General features: G+C 39.1%; 1 protein-coding gene across 1 annotated transcript; it reads right to left on the bottom strand.

Moving 5' to 3' along the window:
* Positions 1-382: 382 nt before the first annotated feature.
* On the bottom strand, positions 383-21091 carry LOC143039984 (phosphatidylinositol 4,5-bisphosphate 3-kinase catalytic subunit alpha isoform-like). Its single transcript, XM_076210498.1, has 21 exons — positions 20966-21091; positions 18091-18280; positions 17371-17583; positions 16980-17062; positions 16066-16192; positions 14534-14769; positions 13903-14139; positions 12975-13181; positions 12522-12660; positions 11803-11954; positions 10674-10865; positions 10340-10483; positions 9366-9490; positions 8972-9137; positions 7777-8005; positions 7333-7448; positions 6598-6728; positions 6336-6453; positions 4757-4908; positions 4088-4193; positions 383-3908 (listed from the first exon to the last, which is right to left on the bottom strand). The coding sequence occupies exons 2-21, from the start codon at positions 18224-18226 to the stop codon at positions 3753-3755; spliced, it is 3165 nt and encodes a 1054-aa protein (XP_076066613.1). The 5' UTR covers positions 18227-18280; positions 20966-21091; the 3' UTR covers positions 383-3752.
* Positions 21092-22021: the final 930 nt, after the last annotated feature.

The following is a 22021-nucleotide window of genomic DNA, read 5'->3' as shown; positions in this document are numbered from 1 at the left end:
TCCCGAACAGGGAGAAGGGACGTGTTATTTGCAATCAAACCTTTAAGCTCATTTATCTCAAAAAGATTCTGGAGTTCACATCTTTGTACTGAGAATGTGTATGTTTATGATATTTTTTATATACTCAGGTAAATACAGGTTCTATCCAACATATAATCTGCATACAAGTCCTTACTTAATGGGTTTTGCCAAAATCTGGAAACCAAACTAACTGAATCCTTCTTGTCTATGTAAATGTTTTTCCAAATAATTATAATATTTACTTATGTAACTACCCAGTGGCTGTAGCTGGTTACCTGGGAATTATGAGTCTTCTGCAAGAGACCGACTGATTGATGTGGGTTGTTCACTGAACCCATTATGGAAAAAAAATAATAATAATAAATAAATAAAAAAAATAAACTAAAATAAATAAATAAAGCAAATATCTGCCTTTCTGTTACAAAAATGTCTATTGTGTTTCACCTACATTTCACCAGTTTTTCTATCCTTCAGGACAATATAATGCTGAAATACAAGATCATTTTGTGACCGTCGAATCAAGTGTTAGGAGTAAGTTAGTTGTTAAGTGTGGAGTAAATTTGGGGATGTGATATTATTGAACCACAGGAGTATTAGTGTCACATCATAAGGTGTATACTGACATTACCTAAATGACAGTTACTCTAATACTTGACCATAAGCCTAAGCTGCCAGACTGATTGAGAAATGACAGCAACTTGTTGCATTGATTAAAAAAACATCATCAGGGTGTGCACAATGTTGGCTTATTATATATAAAAGAACAAGAACCTCTGTGCAAAATCGTCTAAACACACTCTTGTGACCTCAGTTAACTTATGCACAACCTTTATCTAAGAAAAGAATACTGACTAAGGTAGCCCTAAATCAACAAAATACCCAAAACTCCTTAACACTAAGGTCCATTTAATATATTTCCAGACAATGACTGGTGATTGTATTTCACCAAAGGCAACCAGGTTATTAAGTGGTTTTGATCAATATTGACCACATTCAGGCTTGTGGCTGTCCCTTGGATCTTACACATTCTCACATTCTTTAACATCATAGTTTAAACAGTGCATCTGGTGCTAGAGGGATTATATACTGAGAAATACAAGTAATACCTTCCATTCACAACTCTATAATACAAAGGCCCATTATATATCACTAACTTTGTTGGTCTTTATACTGAATTTTTGTGAGCAATATCATACTTACAACTAACTGATGAAAAGTACAAATTTTTATAACACATCGTCTCAAATATAAAAATATGAAAGATGTTTGTCACACTCAAGTGCATACATACAAAAATACTGTAAATATATTCTATAATCCTTAAAAAAAACTAGTTACACAAACCTTTATTTTGTTTTCCGAGAATCTAAACTGGAATGTCTGACAACTATTTGTGAATGATGCTGATCTATAGGAACTGCAGTCTTGTACTGTCCAGGCTTATGACCTATACATCCACATAAATCATTGAAGTTTGCATACAAGGTACTTGGTGTAAGAACAGTACAATGTCACAACCCACCAAAAATTGAGCAAGTCCACCATGTAAGAGCCAACTGACAAAGCTATACTCAAGATGCTGTACAGTACCAAACACCAATATGTAAATTAATTTTCCAATAAAGAAACAAGATACTGAGCCTAGTACTGCTCTAACCACTTATATTAAAATTGCCAATTTAAATTAGTATGTAGTTTGGCATTAATTTCTTGTTACTTTATTATTTCAACTCTCAAAAGCCAATACTCATCTATTCACCTACCCACAATATCAATTTGAAGGGTTTTTCACATACATGTATTATCAGTGTTGCTGTTCAATATTTCAGTAGAGATGTCAATTTGTCACAATTTTGCAACACAAACTTTCACAGTAAAATTATTTGGAGTTCAAGATATACAAAACCCCCTTACACTCTTTTCAAAGCTAAATATACAATTCTAAAATTTACTTAATTTTTACACGAGACAAAAACATGAATTCTGCTATCCACCTACAAAGATTTCATCACTGTACTTCTGAAACTAATTCAGTTGCAGGTCTCAACATTTTGATAACTCTGACTGCTTACATTGCAACTTTAAATTTTCTGTCTTTGACGTATTCTTAAACCAGGGGGATCATACAAGTACATGTACATTACAAGACTTAAAACATAAAACTACGTAAAATACCTACAATTACATAAACACTGAGCAAACCATTATGGAACACTAGCAATTGTCAATGCAATTTCATATATACATAACATACCACTGAGGTATTGGAAATATAAATGTATTTTACTGATATACATACCAAAGGCTTTATCATCTTTATAAGGAGTGTGATCAAGTCAAAACACACATCCACTTCATATATGAAAAAAAAAAAAAAAATTAAAACCCCCTCCCATCTAAACACTGTGTGGATGAAGGGTCATCTATGTCCCCTGGCACATTGATCAGATCAAAAGTAATGCAATAAAAAAAGTAAATAATTTTGTGCTGATTCCAATGGGTGAGACAGTTGTGGGGAAAGATAAAATTTTGGCACTCAGGATTTCACAAGGCAATTACAGCTGGATAAGAGGATTCTACGACAGCAACGCAAAGCTAGTAACATGTAAACAAATAAGCTTACTAAAAAGGTGCATTTATGAGGGCTATGATTCACCATGGTCTTGGATCATGTGCTGGCCTCATGATTGACATCTATTACCTTCAGTTGACAGCTCATATATACCCAAACTATGGATAATGCTATACCCAAGATGCTCTACAGTAACTGGCTACCTCCCTGGTATATGTATAATGTATGGGTAATGCTGTGACCTAACACACACATATACCCAACTTCTTGCTGAGAGTTGGAGTCCAGGCTCACAGTACAGCAATACTGAAATTATTTCAACCCTGGGCAGGAATCGAACTTGGACCACTGAATTAGTGATTGAGAATGTTACCTCTGTGCCATCGAGCCTGTGCCATGTTTTTCTTGTTCACAGTGTAATTGGTCAAGAGAATAATGGGAAAGACTGGAATAAACCAATTCCAGCTGCTGGATACTGTTATGGAAGAACTGTATTTTACTACGCTGCTTCTGACTCGAGTACAATCTCAGAGTGGCCCTTTATCCCTAAGGAGCTATGATGGGAGGAGTGGATAAATGGGTTTTATTTGTTGATGTAGATGTGAGTATTGGTTAATCTACCTCTCTTATCAGGAGGAAATGGCCTTTGATATAAATACATGTGTGTATGTGTGTGTGTTCAGACTTGGCCACCACAATTAAAACCAAGGGATGGCCTCTCATGCTGGTGTGTCCCAATGCAACACTTTGTACACAACTGAAATCACAGTGTAAATCCTTAGTACGAAGTACATTTTACACTTTCCAAAATGTCAGTGTTAATTTAAAGGCAATGCAAGTCACTTCGAAATGCCACTGGAAAAATAAAATATATATTTTTTCATAAATAAAAGATTAGATTACTTCACAGGGATAAATGGTGACAGTTAAATGATATGATGCACTGGCCACAATGCCTTGTCAATTGTTGAGAGAGAGAGAGAGAGAGAGAGAGAGAGAGAGAGAGAGAGAGAGAGAGAGAGAGAGAGAGAATGTCAAATATGAAAAGTAAATTATTACAGTCACCGTAAAAAAAAATGACCATAAGTCATATTTCAAAACAACAAAGAAGAAGAACCAGAAAAAAGGGGACACAGGAGTGATGACATGTTAGCTTTGACTAACGATGTTTCACCGAGTGGAAAAACCAGTCCAACTTGGTGGTCCACGCTCCTCCATAGGCCTCATGGAACTGGTTCTGAAAGTACTCCAGAGCTTGCTCCTCGCTCATGTCCACTGCCAGTGTCTTGCACAAGTACTCTATGTTATCTTGACTCTAAAATATAAAGATGAAACACTATTTAATATAAAATATTGGTAAAAATTACTATAAGAGAGGAGAAATACGACTATGTTGGTCCCATTCATCATGGCTATTATGATATATACAAATGGATAGTTATCTATCTGGTACAGCTACACAGTAGTAAAAGTACCAGACACAAAAGTAATTACCTGAAGCTCAGGCATGTCTGTGGAGAGGAGAAGAGAGAAGAGAGTGATGAGGAGGTTGGAGTGCTTCCGAAGTGACAAATATGCTTGGCCACACAGTTCCTGAAACCTGAAAGAAAATAAATAAATAAATAAATAAATAAATAATAATAATAATAATAAAAAATAAAACAAAACAAATAAAAATAAATAGAAAACAGACATCCCCTCATTCCCAATGCTCCTTTTACCCTGTCGATTGATCTCATCCTTGGTCACCCCCTCATGTTCACTCCCCACACCTCTTTTATCAATCTTTCTTCACTCATTCTTTCCACGTGTCCAAACCATCCCAATACTCTTTCATCAATCCTATCTCCCAACTCCCTTTCCACCCCCACTCTCCTCCTTGTTTCTCACTCTATCCAGCCTAGTAACTCCTACCATACTTCTCAGGCATTTCATCTCAAGCAAATTCAAACTCTTCCTCTTTACTAAAATCATCAACCATAATGAAAATATTGTACATTGAAAAGAAGTCTCAATAAAATGAATAAAATAACAATAAAATATCCTAATATTTTTGTGAAATTAAACATGAAAAATGTAAATGACTGAAGAAAGTCCTTTCACTTTTTATGAGTACAAGACCAATGTTGGATATCAATTAAAAAATAATGCTGTTACACTCACCTCTGAACCTCAGCACTCTCTTTGGGGTTCTCTGCCCCAGCAGCAATAACTCTCAGGAAATCTTGAGTCAAAACAAAAGGAACCCGTTCTCTATTTATTCCAAACTTCTTCTTGAAGTTGCCCAAGAAATGTCCAAAGTCTATATGAAATATCTGAAAGCAGATTCACCCATTAAGGTGTTTGTACAAATCATACAATACTTTTATATTTCAAGACTGTGCACTCATAATAGAATATTGAGCAATTTAACTTTTACTTTCCTGTTTCTATCTATCTACATATCAAGGGTTTCTTCCCCATTATAAGGGAGGTAGCCAAGTCAAGCATGCACCCACTTTCACTCATTCCACTCCCATCCACCATCCTTGTTTCCCTTTCATCTTGGCTCCTCATGGATGAAGGGTCATCCCTGTCTCCTGCCCACTACCCAGGTCAGAAGCAATACACCAAGACACAGCACATCCACAGCAGTGGTGGTGCCAGGGGGGGGGCTTGGGGGGGCTTTAGCCCCCCCAACTGAAATGAGCAAATTGAAAATTTAAAACACTCATTGAAATAATTTTATTAAGTGGAATTTTTAATTGCCAGGGCTAAAGATTTGTCAGCCATCAGTGCTAGCCCAACCATTAACCCCCTCCCCTTCTGAAATGAGGATAATATTTGTGTATTATCATATTACTATTAGCCCCCCCCAAAATTTGCTCAGCCCCCCCTTAGCCTCCCCAACTAAAAATTCCTGGCGCCGCCGCTGATCCACAGCAAGGCCACTTCACTTAATCAGTACCTCCCCTCTCCATCCCTTCGTGCAGATATATATATATATATTTTTCTATTTCTGCTGTTCTTAAATCTCTCCTGTACTACTCCTAAGACAACACCTCTTCTTTTCTCATGCTCTTGTGGTGGAGGATAAGAATACCACCTCCATGTTCCCATGTACATCATTAAAGATGACTAGATGGAGCAAGGTGAAAGTACTGGGAATCTCCCTTTCTATCTCAAATAAAGATTGAAAGCATGCTTTAACTTTGCCAGCCAGTTACAAAAACATATTCACACTGATCACATAACAAACACTTCAAGTCTAATACCATACTCCACCTAACTTCTTCAGACCAGTCCTACACAGAAAAACCTTCTGACAACAAGCAAAAAGTACATTAGTAGGACTACATTCAAGCCACCATCCAGCAAGAGTACCAACACAGAATAGATCTGGCCACAGGAGCAAATTGCCCCAGATGCAGTCACCACGCAGAAGACACTAAACCCCTCATCCTACACTACTCTGCTCAAACCTTACCCTGATAACAATGCAATATTTCTTCCCCACGTTATTTCTGAGCCATTCTGATGACCATTACACATTACCTGGGAGCTATGGGTCACCTCAAAAACAGACCCGAGGCAATGGATTAATTTATCTCTATCTCTTTTGAAACCGCAACAAGATGGCTAAAGAAAAAAGGATGTCTCTCTCCCATAACTTACCACCTCGCTTTGTGAGTAATGGCTAATTGGTAGACTGATGTCAATCTGTAAATATCAAAGGTCTCACATTATCTACAATTTTACTTACCTGTCCTTCTTCATTAACCATAATGTTATCTGGATGTCGGTCACCAATGCCAAGAACGTATGTAGCGACACAGTATCCAGCACAGGAACGAGTGAAAGTGTCTATGGCTTGGTCCAGTCTAAAATGAGAGGGACAAATTATGCTGTCATTTACAAAATACCATTGCTAAAGGAGGTATTCTATATCCAAAACTTATTTCATGGTCATTCATATAATTACAGGTCATAAAATCAATGCAAACCAACAAAGAAAATATACTTACCGCAACCCTTGGTTTTTGGAACGGATCCACTTATACAGCTGCGATGAATCCACTTGGATAGCCCCTAATTTGGCTCGCTTCTGAATACTGTACACTGTCTTGGCATTCCGCACTACTTCGATCACACCCACCTGGTACAATAACCCAAGTTATTACATGGATAAAGTATTCAGCAATGAACATCTTAAAAGGAAAACATCCTACAGCGTTCTAAGTTATTTCTACCTAAAAAATTAACGTAGGCATCAGATAGGAAAATTCTATTCATCTATATACCAAAGGTTTCCCCTTAAGAGAGAGAGGTATTCAAGTCAAAGGCATGCATCCATTCCACACCCATCCACCACCAGACCCAAATTACTATAAAAAATATATATATATAAATAAAACTTTATCTTCTTCAGTTGGAAGTGGAAGTGCTTGGGTCTTGCTGCCTCTGATCTCAGCAGTGTGGTAATGGACAGACATAACCCTTTGTCTATGAGGGGCAACAAATGGGTGTTTGGGTGGGTGCAGGATGGGTGGGAGGTGAGTGTATGCTACAATCAACCTCCTAAAAAGGTGGAAACTGCCTTTTAGTATATGTATATTTAGTGAATTTACTAAATGGATGGGAGTGGGTGCATGACTTTGATTAGGCTACCTCCCTTATAAGGGGAAAGAAGCACTTAGTATATAGATATACATGTATGTGTGTGTACAATACATATATATGAACAGAACAGCATTCTTTACCTTCGGCCCAGTAGCCATACAGCAATATGGTAACATGCGCAAATCTAGTCCTTCTTCACCCCAAAGGTGCGCCATAATGCTGAACACCTGTAAGGTTAGCATGTCTTGCCGCAGGTCTGCAAGGATGAGGAACCAGTTATTCATCATGTATGACAACCAGAACAGGTAATTCAGTCTTATAAATGAACCCATGATACACTCACATTTATCTCTTCCCTGGTAAACAAACACTCCCCTTGTACCTAAAGCCCTTTTCACCCCATCCATCTATCCATCCCATTCTCAGTCTTCCTCTCAAGTTCACTCCATCCACCTCTGCCTTTCACGCTCTTTTTGCTTGTTTTTCTTCACTCTTTTCATAATTCCCAAACCATCCCAATATTCTTTGATCAACCCTGTCTGCCAGTGAAAATGATAACCATAATCAATGAAAACATAACTCACCATCTCCATTCTTGAATATGACAGCATGTGAGTTTGTATACTGTGCAGCCATGGTGTCAGGATTATCCCATACTAAACACAAGGGACGACGAGCCGAGTCCAGTACCCTGCATTCAGGAATGCGTAGCTTGCCGAGGGTATGGGAAGGATGAAGAGGTGATGGCATATGCTGCAGTCCTGAACACTGTGCCTTCTCCCCCAACAGCTTTTTCAAGTATCGACTTCTCTCCTTGAATAAAATTGAATTTGTCATAATTCTGAATATAATTCAACAATACATTGCATAAATTATTTAAGATTTTTATTGCAAAATAGCCTTTCACTTAGCAAATAATACATACTAATAGTACATCTGAAGATATAAGAAAAATATAGACTTCCTACAACAACAGAATAGTACACACTTATATACATATACCAAGGGTTTTCCCCCCTTACCAGGGAGGTAGCCAAAGCCAAAAGGCATAATTCCACTCCCACCAAGCACCCTTCCCTCCCTTTCATCTTGGCTCCTCGTGGATGACAGGTCATCCCTGCATCTCTCCCATTGTCCTGGGTCAGAGGCAATGCAGAAAGACACAGCGAGGCCACTTCATTTAATTGGCAACCCCCCCTCTGTCTCCTCATGCAGAAACATTGAATAAGGGGAGAAATCCCTCCGGGCTACATCAAAATATCACTCACACATAACCACTTGCTATACCTCACCCCATTCCCTTCTATACATCAGTGTTATCTACACAAAGCCATTGTCCACTCACCTCTATCTTCTGCCGCCTCCCTTCCCCATTCTTCCTCAACAGATATCCTACTCTTCCTTAACACCCCTTTCACCCCATCCATCCATCTCATCCTCAGTTGCCCCCTCATGTTCACTCACTCCACCTCTACCTTCCACACCTTTTTTAATAATCTTTCTTCATTCATTCTTTCCATGTGTCCAAACCATTCCAATACTCTTTCATCAACCCTATTTCCCACCTCCCTTTCCACCACTGTCCCCTTCCTCACTCCGTCCAACCTTGCAACCCCTACCATATTTCTCAGACACCTCATCCCAAACACATCCAAATTCCTCCTCTCTTATGTATCTCCCCCACACACTCAGTGCTACTGGCACAATCACCCCTCCATACATACACAGAATAGTAATAACAAGAAAGGAACAGGAGAGGCATGCATTACAAATACTCACTTTGTAATCATCCCTTTTATCTCTAATTGAATCAGCCACTTTACTAAGCTTGTCCAACATCTCTACTTGCTTGGTGAGGCCTCGTAGGCCTGGCCCAAGGCCACGGCAGTAGGCCTCCAAAACTGCAACTAGCCTCAAGGGGTTTGGCCAATTCTGGATTTCAGCTCTTTGCAATAAAACATACCATAAAAATTAATAATAAAAAAAAAAAAATCATCTCTATATATCTAAGCCCATACCCACTACACTTGCTTGGGTCAGACACAATGCAACACATAATAGCCACTGCAAATCTTTCTAACCAATGAAGCAAGAAATACAAATAGCTTGGAGTGCGATATAATCATACTGGGCACAATAAACTATAAAATTTGTTTAAATACAGTCATCTTACCTAAGATGCCAGAAGAAGTAATTTCCGATGTTTGAATTCCCCAATGACTTGTAGAGGAGAAATCGCAGAAGAGGCGAATCTAAGTACTTTTCATGTTTCAGTGAGTGTACAAGGGTAAGCAAATACTGTGGAGACAGAAAAATATTTTTCTTAAAAGCAGTAGAAGAAAGACAATGAAAACATTCCAGTCATGGTATTAAAAACATGGTTCTGGAATCAAACCTAAGGGGCCAAAGAGTGATAACGCAAGTGAAAGACTTGTTCAGGAAATTCAGTGAGACTAAGCTGCAATCAAATCAATCACCTTTGCCCTACATGCTTGAACTTCTAGAACAAGTACAAATATAATTAGCAGCCACTGGACTAATTTTACCTATTCATTTAAGTATTCCTTTATTATCATTATATATATATTTTTTCTACCCATCTAATCAGTTGCTACCTACAAAACAAGGTAGCTAGACATAGGAGATTTTCAGTCGTGCTCCTCTGAACAACGTCCATTCCTAATCTAAATACTTCTTCATTGTGATGATGGCATTCTTATCCCCTAATCCTACCGAAAGAGTATAAGAGATGGTATTCTGAAAGTGGGAAAGTGATGAGGGTCAATCTTCACATGATTTTTGGTCTTGCTCCCCCCAACAACATCTATTCCTAATCTTAAGACTTCTTCAACATGATGATGGCATTCTTATCCCCTAACCCTACCAAGAGCATAAGAAAAGAAGAGGTGGTATCCTGAAAGTGGTACAGGAGATTTACTAATAAGAACAGATACAAGGAATAGTGAAAATTACAGATTGGCTCAGTATTTTTTTACGAGTGGAGATTTGTCTCTAAACATAAGAACACTGCAGGACTCTGGTCTTATTGTGACACTGAAATTTCTTAAATATCATCTGCATATAATTGTACAACTAAGACCCCAATACAGGCATATACCATCCTTTCATGTATTTCTCAAAACTTACCATGGATAGGTACTCATCAGGTAACGTAGCTTCCAGGGATTTTACTGCGTGCTCTCGCACCCTAAGATCAGCATATTTGCCCTGAAGTAGCTGAAGAGCTGTTTCCAGAGGTACAAGTGGCCAGTCTCCCAAGAGTAAATACATCTGCATTGCAGAAAATATACAAATATTTATCAAGTCTAGCAAAATTAATTTCTGCAAAACATGGTACAAGAGAAGCCTAGGGCTATGGAATTCTTCCACTACATCAATTCTTTATTTCATCACACAAACAACTTTCAGCATCCCTCAACGCTGTTATACAAATTACCTAAATTGAAATTTATACACCTACCTGTGCCACTTGATCTCTGGAGGACCACCTGATTGCATCCAACAAGCGAGGAAGGCACTGCGGCACTGCCAGGCATAAGAGTCTATTATTCCACAGGAACTCCTTGTCCTCTTGGTCTAGCTGCTTGAAAATATCCCTCATGCTGATCTCTACAATAGTACTAACTATGGTAGAGCTGGGGCTAGAGGAGTCCTGTATAGCAAGGAAAAGGGCAGGTTTTAAGTACATACCTACAAATACCGTGGAGAGGGGGACGGAGAATGGGGTTGCTAATTAAGTGAAGTGACCTCACTCTGGTTGTGCTGTGTCCTGCTACATTACTTCTGACCCAGGGTAGTGGGCACGATTTAGGGATGACCCATCATCCATGAGGAGCTAAGGTGAGAGGGGGAAAGAGTGGTGGATGGGAGTGGAATGGGTGGGAATGAAATGGGTGGGAGGTGGTATATGCCTTTTCATGACTACCTCCCAGGCAAGGGGGAAAAAGCCCTTGGTATATAGATGGATAGACCTACAAATACTAAAGGGCCGTTTCCCCCCTTATAAAAGGATACTGAAGTCACAGCATACATACACACATATGCCAAAGACTTTTTCCCCCTTACAAGGGAGATAGCCAAAAAACAAATGCATAAAAACCATTCCCACCCATTCTATCACCACATGCTCCAGCCCCATCCTCTTTTCTTGGCTCCTCTTGGAAGATGGGTCATCCCTGCATCTCACCCATAGCCCTGGGCCAGAAGCAGTGTTGCAAGACACAGCACACACCCATCAAAAACCCATTCATTGTCCATCCTATCTACCCAACTTGCCTCCCCTCATTCTTTTCACTTTCTTCCAACACATTTGTTTATTATTTTCAAACTTCTGCATCAACACCTACCCCACCTCACATCCACTTTCCATTTGGCCTCCCTCTCCTTGATTTTTGCCTTGAAATAAACTTAACAAATTTATTAGAATCATTTACCCTTGACAACATTTACTGGACTTGTAAATGTTTTTACTCTACGCATTTAAACTTCATCCGTAAATTACATTTTCTTTTCTAGTACAGCCCTAAAATAGAGGATCTGTTCCAAAGGATTTGAATTGAAATATACTTCTTGGAAGCACATCTACAAACCTTTTCCACAGAAGCATCATGGTTCCCTTCCAACTTGTTTATATATTTGGCATAACTGGTCATTTGTGTCTCGGATGGATACACAATCCCTTGGGTCAATCTGCTCTCAAAGTCCACTTCCAAACTTGGTGTATCACTCCCTAGTGGCCAACCTGAGACCAGAAATCGTCACTCAAAATACTATCACTACAGGTTACAAAGGTGAAACATGACAACTGGAGACTTTCTTATCCCTATTAAAATCAGAAACAGAAAATATATATACATGATGATGATGATAGGGTTTAATGTCATAAACTCCTTCCTATTGGAAAGTTAAGACGGTGCCCCTCCCAGAGGACTTTGTAGCATGGAACTTGATGAACCATGCCCTTAGTTCCACTTCACCGGTGGCAGGATTTGAACTGCCATTCTCTCAACCTTCACCGCAAATAACGACGCCCTAACCCGTTCAGCCAGTGAGCTTCCTATATATATATATATATACATACACATATATATTGATAATACAACACAGACAAATGTCCAAAGTTTCTTAATAAAATGATCAACAGGTGAATCTGAAAATTACTGCTGATCACTACTAGCCAATGGAACTATGGATTTCTAGCCAGTGAAATTCAAGGCAACAATTAATCTCAAAAATGACTTTCCAGTTAACTACACTATTCAATGATCATGTTACCTGTACTGTACATTCTTAATTTTCTACCAATTACCTGTGGGTCCTAATGGGTTGAGAAGCTGTTCGAAAGCAAGTGGGGCCGAACACAAGGGCACCACCAGTCGACTATGAACCAACTCCCCAAAGGCATTGAAGAGGTTCAGGTTCCCCCAGGAATGCAGCAGCACCTCAAACTGCATAAGAGATAGAAAGAAAAAAAGAAAAGAGAGAGCTTGATATAAAGTTATGCAATGTACACATTAAAAAAGCCATAACCTCGGATTTCTTTTGCAGGAGACCTACAACCCAAGGAATGGCAACTACAGCTACTGAGCTGGCCCATAAATCATTCAAGGAAGTAAAATTTGAGAAAATTATCACTTCTTCAGTGCTACACTAGTCACTATATCTTGAGAGAGAGGAAGAAAAGAAAAGAAAAAAAAATATATATATATATATATATATACACACAAGCATATACATAGACTTCTCACACTGTTGTTCTCACCTCTTTATCTTTTTTCTTTTTCTTATCTGTGGGTTTCTTCTGATAACAAACAGAGATAGAAAGTCTTGCTGCCCTTGGGATCTCCTGCAAGGGCAAATCAAACTGAAGCCATTCACCCCACTGCAGATTGTCTGGAGAAACTGGCATTGTCTTCTGGGTGCCACATAATGGTTCAGCCCCATGGAAGAGACCTGCCTTAACAAACACCTGCCAGAAATAAAGCAATGTTGAATATCATGACCATGAACTCTTAAAGCCAAGGAAGGTCTTAATGGTGAAAAGGAATGACCCCAAAAGAGATCACAATCAGAATGTTGAATATTTGGATATGTATATGGTTGAGAGTGAGCAATAAGAAATGTGGTGTAATTTCAGTTTTCATAAGCAAAAATTGGAATTGGAAAACTGGAATTATGCCTTTTGACTTTGGCTACCTCCCTTGTAGGAGGAAAAGGCCTTTGGTATATGTAAATACAGACGCTCCTCAACTTACGTTTTACTTACGTACCGAACGGCTGAACGTAAGTTGAAAATTAACGTAAGTTGTTACTGTACTATACATCGGTAAATTCTATTACCGTATCTTATAAAACACCCCTAAATCATTAATTAAACACATAACATTGTAAAATAATAACATTAATTTCAAATAGATTAAATTCAAGCAACATAAATTGAGATGGTGGAGGAGGAGGCAAGGCATTTTCAGTTTGTCGTCTGCGCAATGTAAACAATGGACGCAGCGTCGTGCGCAAGTATCGTTTGAACTACGGAGAGTGCGGTAAACTAAAAAATTCACTCAAAAAATTTTTTTTTACCATTTTTTTTTTTACCGTCAGTTCAAACGTAAAACGAATGAACGTAAGTAGAGGAGCGTCTGTATAAGCAAAAACTTAGTATATACACAACAGTACCACTACCATCTTACCTTACCAGCATCCTTTGAGACAATGTTTTTTGCACCTACTATATGAACTCTGAAACGACCCTCTAGGCTCGGGTCCCACAGGGTCATTGGTGCCACAACCTCACTTGTGTTCAGATTACTGGAAGCACTTTCACTAGGCGACACATACTTCATTTTATTTAATGACGCATAAAGTTCCCCACGAGATATAAGGGACACTTGTGGGGTGCGGCCTCGAGCTACCCACCTCCGAATGGTCTGAAAGAAAAATGTATGCATAAATCTATGCAGTTATGACTACCAATATTATCACACATGCATACCTATAAGCCTAAGAATAATCATGTCAACCATCATATCTATATATTTTTATATAAAACAACTATACCACTGAAGATTAAGATTTACATATTTCTCCTCATATTGACAGAGCTGGGTGAGTTCCTCAGCATGTTTCACTTTAGTTTGGCCATGGTTAGCGCTCCCAAACTATTGAAGCTTAAGAGACAGGTTCATACCGAAATAAAAGTCCGGTAGGCCACATACTATACCAATATTGCTTTAACAGTTTGTGAGCACTAACCTCGGCCAATCGAAAGTGGAATGCACCCAGCTCTGCAAATTGATGACCTATGCTTAACCCTTGATTTACCTTGAACTGAGTAATAGGATGATTAGAAAGTAGGTACTCATTACTGCCACACACTTTGAGGGCATATTTGGTAGGACAATGACTAGAGAAGGATGCAGTTGAAGTGTTCAAGTCTTCTGTAGGAGGTGGCAGTTTGTTGAGTGCTTCGTCAATTATATCCACTATCGTGCCATCCCATGCCACACGAATGCTAGTTGATTCAGTGTTCCCACGCCATACAGTCACATGTAGATACCCTGTATTAAGATTGTTTACATTAAGTCACAGAAAAATTATACAGGGGATGGCCAATTCAAAGCCTAATCATTTTTTTCCTCTTCCACGGGAGGTAGCCAAAAACAAAGGCATTGAAACCACTCCCACCCATTCCATACCCTACATACTCCACTCCCCTCTACCCTCTTATCTTGGCACCTCCTGGATGATGGGTCACCCCTGCATCTTGTCCACTGCCCTGGGTCAGAACACTTCTCCCATTACACCACCTAATGGATAAGGGGTCATTCCAGTTCCCAGTCACACTAATCCTGTGTGGTGAGGAAGCTTAAGATGACATTACCCCTCCTACCGAACACAAAATTTATGCACTAATATCTACAACATTGGCACAGCCATGCAGTTCTTGGAATAATATGAGAGGCTTTTGTTCAGCAGTGGATTCAGGATGTCTGATTGATTGATTAATTTACAAGGGGAGATAGACATGGAAGGAAGACATACAAATACCAAAAATCCTTTTCCATCTTACAAGGGGGAGATGTCGTGTCAAAGCATACACCCACTATTCACCCTTCCAAAAATCTACAGGTATGAAAATATATACACCTTTCATACCCATCATTCTCATCCCTGTAGATTCTTCTACTTTAAATAATGTGAAAATTGCCATTTTCCCCCCCCCCAGCAATACTGCCACTTCATTTAAGATGCATCCCTCCCATGGAACAGGTACTCATCTTAGTCTGCACACTCTTCTCCAAGTTAAGTTATTCACACACATTTTCTCTTCTTCAACCCAGAAAACAACTATCAATCCCTGGACAACAAAATATTTCTTTCCTATTTGACTTATGGCCTCACCCAAAGGCTGTTGCCAATTTTGGCCTCACCCAGAGGCTGTTGCCAATTTTGTGAAGGCTGCCAGTCTTCTGCAAGAGACCAGGGGCAATAGACTAATTGATCCTCTTTTACAATATCTTCACCATGATCTGTAACTTCATTCACCCCATCCACCAACCTTCTAAGCTACCAGAAGAGGCTGAATGACCACAATGTGGACAACTGCCCAGGATGTAACTCTTCACCCTGTACTACTCAACACATAATGGAAGACTGCATTATACACAATCACACATGCAAACAACACAACATACACTCTATAAAGGATTTGTGGGAAAACCCTATTCCGGCCATGGCATTCCTTGGGGAGGTGGGACTGCTCAGACAGTCTAGGGAACAACAACAACCTTTTCTTTATTCTATTTTTTATTCTCATTCCTAGTACCACAGATTCATACAGATCTATCAGTTACCTTGGTCAAGGTGCTTGTCCAGTGAATACGGTAATATAGCAGTGGGTTCCAAATCTGATGGAAATTCATATTCAGCAACTGATTCTAGGCCTCGTCGCTGTCGGTATTCTATAGCAGTTTCAACAACCTATAATAAATATTCCTTTAATTTACAAAAATAACAAATATAACACATGGCAATAAATTATAGAAGCTTTAATAATCATGACAATCCCTGATATGCTTACGATTGCTTTACCATAAAAAATCATCTATAATAACAATAACAAATATATCTGACAAGATAAAGTTATCATATACAAAGGCCCCCTCATAATGGCTTTGGGTTTCTCTTTACTAGAAAAGAACAGCCTTGATGCAGATGTTAACTGCTCAAGGATTCTTCCATATAAGGTATTTCTCAAAGCAGAAATAAAGTATTGTCTGTGATGTGTATATAGGACAGCAGAAGAAGGCATGTCTTCCATCTTTAGTGTGACATATGTCTAATGTATGAGGAGTCTAATATTTCAATAAAAACAAACCCACAGCCTCACTTGGCTGGAAATAGTCCCCACGTCCTCAAATAAATCTTTCTAGGAAGAAACTATGGACTGTTGTCTGTTGTAATACTACAGGGCTGTTTCTAAGTCAACAGTAGCAGGAGGGGAGCAATTACCAGTACTGTGCTCGAACACAGGTGTCCTCAACTAAGGCTATTGAAACCAAGTTCAGTTTGGCATACACGAACAGTTTAAAGGCTGTGTTTGCAGCTTTCCTGAGTATGTTTAGTCTCTTGTGTACTTCCATTTAATGTCTTTTGTGCTGGAATGAATGTGATGTGTTGAGTACTAGCATAGTGTAACATTTAACATTTGTTTATTGCTAAAGTTTGCATTTGTGTTTATGTTCTGATATAAAATAGACCTACAAACCTTGTTTATATCTTGTCTAAATCTATGTATCTCTTCATCTTTGGTGTCATCTAGCTCATGAACAGGTCTCCCAAGGGCAAGACCTGAAGAACACAAAGTGAAAAAGTTTAGATCACCAAACACTACTTCATTCACATTCTTTCCAAAGCTACACACACACACACTTATCTTGTTCCAAGATGCTTCCCTCTCCTAAGTTTTCTCACTACCAAGGTTATATACACTGAAACACCCACATCTGTCATTTTTACCAATATTATCTTTGATGACCCTTCCACATCTCTCTTGCAGCTAAATATAACCACAGGAAAAATTCTTTATAATTCAATCTGCTTCTCTTGTCTATACACCACTTATATAGTATAAATGAAAAATAACATAAACATCTTACTTATTTCGTAATTTAGAACTTTGTCTTCCTTCTTGCCTCGAGGCTCTAGAACCTTAAGAATCGGTGAAAAGAGGTCGAGGTCACATAATCTTCGTTTCTCATCCCAAAACTCCTCCAATTCCGCATCTTGTGTAACTCCAACTAAAATGTACTCCTCCTCTTTCCCCAACACACGATACAGTGGGTACTTCTTGGCTTCACGCCACAATTCAGCTGAAAGAGGCAATGGAGAGGTTTCAATCAAGGCATCAGACATATGTTTTGATCATGCAGAAAAGATACATACATGTACCAAAGGCTTTTTCCTCTTTACAAGGGAGGTAGCCAAAAAACAAAGGCAAAAAAACCACTCCCACCTATTCCACCCACATCATACTCCACTCCCATCTACCCCCTTCCCTCCTTCTTATCTTGACACCTCCTGGATGATGGGTCATCCTTACATCTTGCCTATAGCAAGGCCATTTCATTAAATTGGCAACCCCCCTCTCCATTCTCTCATCAAGAAAAGAAGACAGGGAGAAATCCCTTCGGGCTGCATCAATTTATTTCTCACACGTCCTCCCTCACCCCCATCCCCCACCCAGTCCCCCTCATACATCACAGAAAAGAGATATTTTCTAAAATTCTATGTTACCACTCATTCTTCACAGAACCTTCCACTACAGTCACTTTCTAAAAAAAAATAGTGCCTTCTTAAGCCAATGTGGTAATACTCACTTTTGAGCTGACTAAGGGTGATATCACAGGGGCATGACAGTGGCACAATGACACTGTTGGGGAGGAGGCAGTCCACTACTATACATGGAGGCATCAGCAAATATTCTGGAATTTCTCTGGAGGAGGGGGCCATCATCTATCCACACTCATGTGTGGCACTGAAGACCTGCACACCAGTTCATTGGAATATCTGTGAGAAAGAGAGAGAAGTAGAATCTTAGTCAAAATGTCAGCTTTCAGGAGGGTGAGATAAGATTAGGTATTGTTAAATGAGATGTGGTAAAATCTGATTTGGTTAGAGTTGGTTTAGTTTGACTTGTTTGTGTCCCCCATTTTTTCACCTATCTCCAGCTTTTATATCCAGTTCCCCAACAATCCCAGAAAAAGGAAACAGGATTATGTTTAAAAGTGATGGAGTCAAAAACTAACTCTCAGTCTGTGTATTCTAAACTAAAATTTATAAATATATCAATCAATCAGTCTATTGCCCTAGTTATAACTTGTCAAGCTCTGGTCTTGGGTAAACCAAGCTAAATATGAAATTATTGCAAGAGTTTCAAGGAAACACCAACATGACCTTAAGGCAGCGAGGATTTGTATAGACTTTACCAACAAAAAAGCGATTTTGATTTTGGCTTTCGAGCTTTAAGAAAGTGCACACCAAGGCTCTTCAACAAGTTGCTTGAAGATGTTACAGACAGCGGAAATCAAGAGATTCTCAAGAACACACTGAAAACACACTTGTTTACTGCATCTTACGACATACATGATGTGGTCATTAGATATATTTAGAATCTAAGAATCCAATAAAGGTGGGGCCCTGAGTGCTGTATCTACCTAAGTGTAGTATCCAGGAAAGGAGCAATGCTCCTTGGGTACTGTCTCCTATCCGCCAATTTATCATATCTAGTCTCAAAATGTATGTATGGCAGTGTACGGCCCTGATGAGGAACTAAAAGTAAAAGGTAAGGAAAACGTAAAGAACACCAGTGGACTCTAAGAAGCCGTCGACAGCCCCCAGGCAGGACCTTAGCTACTTCGGTATGACGCTCATGTAGGTGTCCCGAGGCGCGAGTACACAAGGACGCCAGCGTCAGTGTCTTGATTATATTTTTTGCAGTTGTACATGAGTTATCCCCAGATTCTGTGAACTGGTTTGACCATGTCTTCAGTGTTTATTATCACTCAGAGTAAAAGAGAATGAGTAATACAGCAGTGACTTTATATCTTATAATGTGAGTAGTGTGATGAATCGTACGTTTGGCAGCCCATGCTGCACGTGAGATTTTGAGTCGTACTGAAATGGTTAAGAGATATTGTATTGTTGTCTAGAGATTGTTAGTGTGGGGCATTGTAGTATGAGGTGTTCTATGTCTTCTGTATAAATAAATGCCAAGCTACATTTTCCATTCTACATTGTTTTCTTGTTACTCAAATGCTGCAACCATCTCAAAACCTCGATTTCTCAAGCATCTTCCTAGATTGTTAGTGGAAAGATAGACTCATAAACACCTTCTCTGTGGCAAATAAATAAAACTAAATAATTCTACAAATGCAACCATGTATTGGGTACTGAATGCATAAATTTAGTCAATATTCTAATGATACATGATACCCCTGTAGACTAGCCATGCACTATTCTTTTAAAATTGGATTACATACATACATATACCAAGGCTTTTTCCCCCTTACAAGGGAGGTAGCCAAAAAGGAAAAGGCATAAAATCATTTCCATCCATTCCATCCCTGAATACACTCCACACCCCTCCACCCTCCCTCTTATCTTAGCACCTCCTGGATGACGGGTCATCCCTGCACCTTGTCCACTGCCCTGGGTCAGAAGCAGTGTCGCAAGACACAGCACATCCACAGCAAGGCCGCTTCATTAAATCAGCGATCCCCCCTCTCCGTCCCCCCATTGCATAAAAGGAGAAGACTGGGAGAAATCCCTTCGGGCTGCGTCAAATTTTGCTCACACATACTACCTCACCCCCCATCCCCCCCGCCCATTCCACCTCATGCAATCACATCATCCATATACAACCATTCTCCATTCACCCCTGTCTTCTGTCCTTCCTCAACAGACATTCCCCTCTTCCCCAAAGCCCCCCTTCACCCCATCCTCCCGGCTCCCTCCACATCTGCCTTCCATACCTCTTTTACGAGTCTTTCTTCACTCATTCTTTCCATGTGTCCAAACCATCCTAATATTCTTTCATCAACCCTATCTCCCAGCTCCTTTTCCACCCCTGTTCTCCTCCTCACCTCCTCATTTCTCACTCTATCTAGCCTAGTAACCACCATCATACTTCTCAGACACCTCATCTCAAACACATTCAAACTCCTTCTGGATTAGTATAATTAAATCATTTACCACTACTTTTTGGGAGGCAAATTTAAAATGCCACTACACTGAATTACCCCTAGGTGACATAAACAATTCAATAGCGGTGAGGCATGATAGGCCTAGCAAGCTAGATGAGGACTAATTTTGTTTAAATCATGCACAGCCTCGAAATGGAAAGGGCTTTGACATCAACCCTTGAACAGAACAGCTGACATGGCATACTGGAGCAGGCTGACACAAACTGACAGGTAGATAGGAAGTAGGTACTTACTACTATTCCCCAAGACCATGAACAGAAACAATGATTATCTTCAACAATTACAATGTACCTCTACAAACTGGCAGATAATCACCAACTTTACAGAACACCTTAGTTAACTTTGACAATGTTCGTATTACAATATATTCATATATTTGTACTTTACTGAAAGTTTTTGAGAAGTTAAACGACAACAGCAAGAGATAACTCAAACTGTCAAAATATGCACAATTCATTTCACGAGACATAACATTTAGTTAGAAACCTACTTCTTTAGTTGATCAAATAAGAATACACAATGTTGCTCTGCATAAATGCATGTCGTCCTGTAAAAAACACTTCCCAAGTCCTAGTGTCTGGTTTTCTCCTTTGAAAGTTCGTCGGTTATTCGTGACGATGTAAACAACGATGGTTGTTTTCACCCGGTTATAGTGTGACAAATCAACCTGAAAATTCAGACAGCTACAATAAATTTATAAAGATAAATTACTTCTAATACTTTTTATTACATATAATATTTGTGACTAGGTAAATTTACTTTATAAGCATCTGTAAATGATGACGTCTGATTGTATTGGTGGTGAATATAACATCGCGGGAAAACGCAAGGTTTAAATACTTGGAAAAAAATGAGAGAAGGGATACCAAATCAGTGAATAGGTAAAGGAAATTTCAAATCAAATTAGAACACAACTTAAATAGAATAAGAGAAAAAAACAGGAATATGTAGAGTTCGAAGGTTAGGCGCAAAAATGGAAATAGCATCGACTGAATTCAATGGGAAACATACGTCGTGGGAAGAAATACTGTCGCTTCATTCACCAACGTTTTGCCCTTTGGTTTCCTCAAATAAACCTTCATTACTGCCACTTTTCCCATTCTAAACAGTTTTTGGTGAGAGTTGCTTCCGTCATGAGTTCTGTGGGCGCTCCTTCGTGGAGACATCTTTGTGAAGAAAGCTAGCAATTGGGAGTGTGCTCACGAGTTGTACTAGTTACAGGCCCTCATTAAATCTCTTACATTTAGTCATGATGATCCAACTTCATTAATTAATATATGTAACTGTCAGGTGTATTTTAAAGTGAATTTCGTCTTTCATGTTCATGCTCATGACAATGAACCCAGCGTTTCATTTTTGTTTGTAGTTGTCATCGGACACTTTGATTTAATTTTATCTTACTCTCTATCACTTGAATTTTCTAATAATGATATTTTATTCTAATGTTTAAATTATGCACAATATGCCATACTGCAATTGACAATTTTAGATAGGGCATTTGGATTTCGTCTGTCATTTTCATCCTACTCTTGCCATGAGTGATCCC

This window comes from Oratosquilla oratoria, chromosome 27 (genome assembly GCF_046742065.1).
Source record: "Oratosquilla oratoria isolate Oo_2021 chromosome 27, ASM4674206v1, whole genome shotgun sequence".
Lineage (NCBI taxonomy): Eukaryota > Metazoa > Arthropoda > Malacostraca > Stomatopoda > Squillidae > Oratosquilla > Oratosquilla oratoria.
The sequence above is the reverse complement of the archived record's forward strand: the minus strand, read 5'-3'. Positions and strand labels throughout refer to the sequence as shown.

Bases quoted from the DNA above. Each gene is read 5' to 3' on its own strand.
- LOC143039984 (XM_076210498.1), bottom strand. From the start codon at position 18,226: ATGATGGCCCCCTCCTCCAGAGAAATTCCAGAATATTTGCTGATGCCT. The intron at 17,063-17,370 runs GTAAGATGTTTA...TGTGTTCTTCAG, and splicing joins AGTTCTAAATTACGAAATAA to GTCTTGCCCTTGGGAGACCT. The intron at 12,661-12,974 runs GTGAGAACAACA...TCTCTTATGCAG, and splicing joins AAAAGAAAAAAGATAAAGAG to TTTGAGGTGCTGCTGCATTC.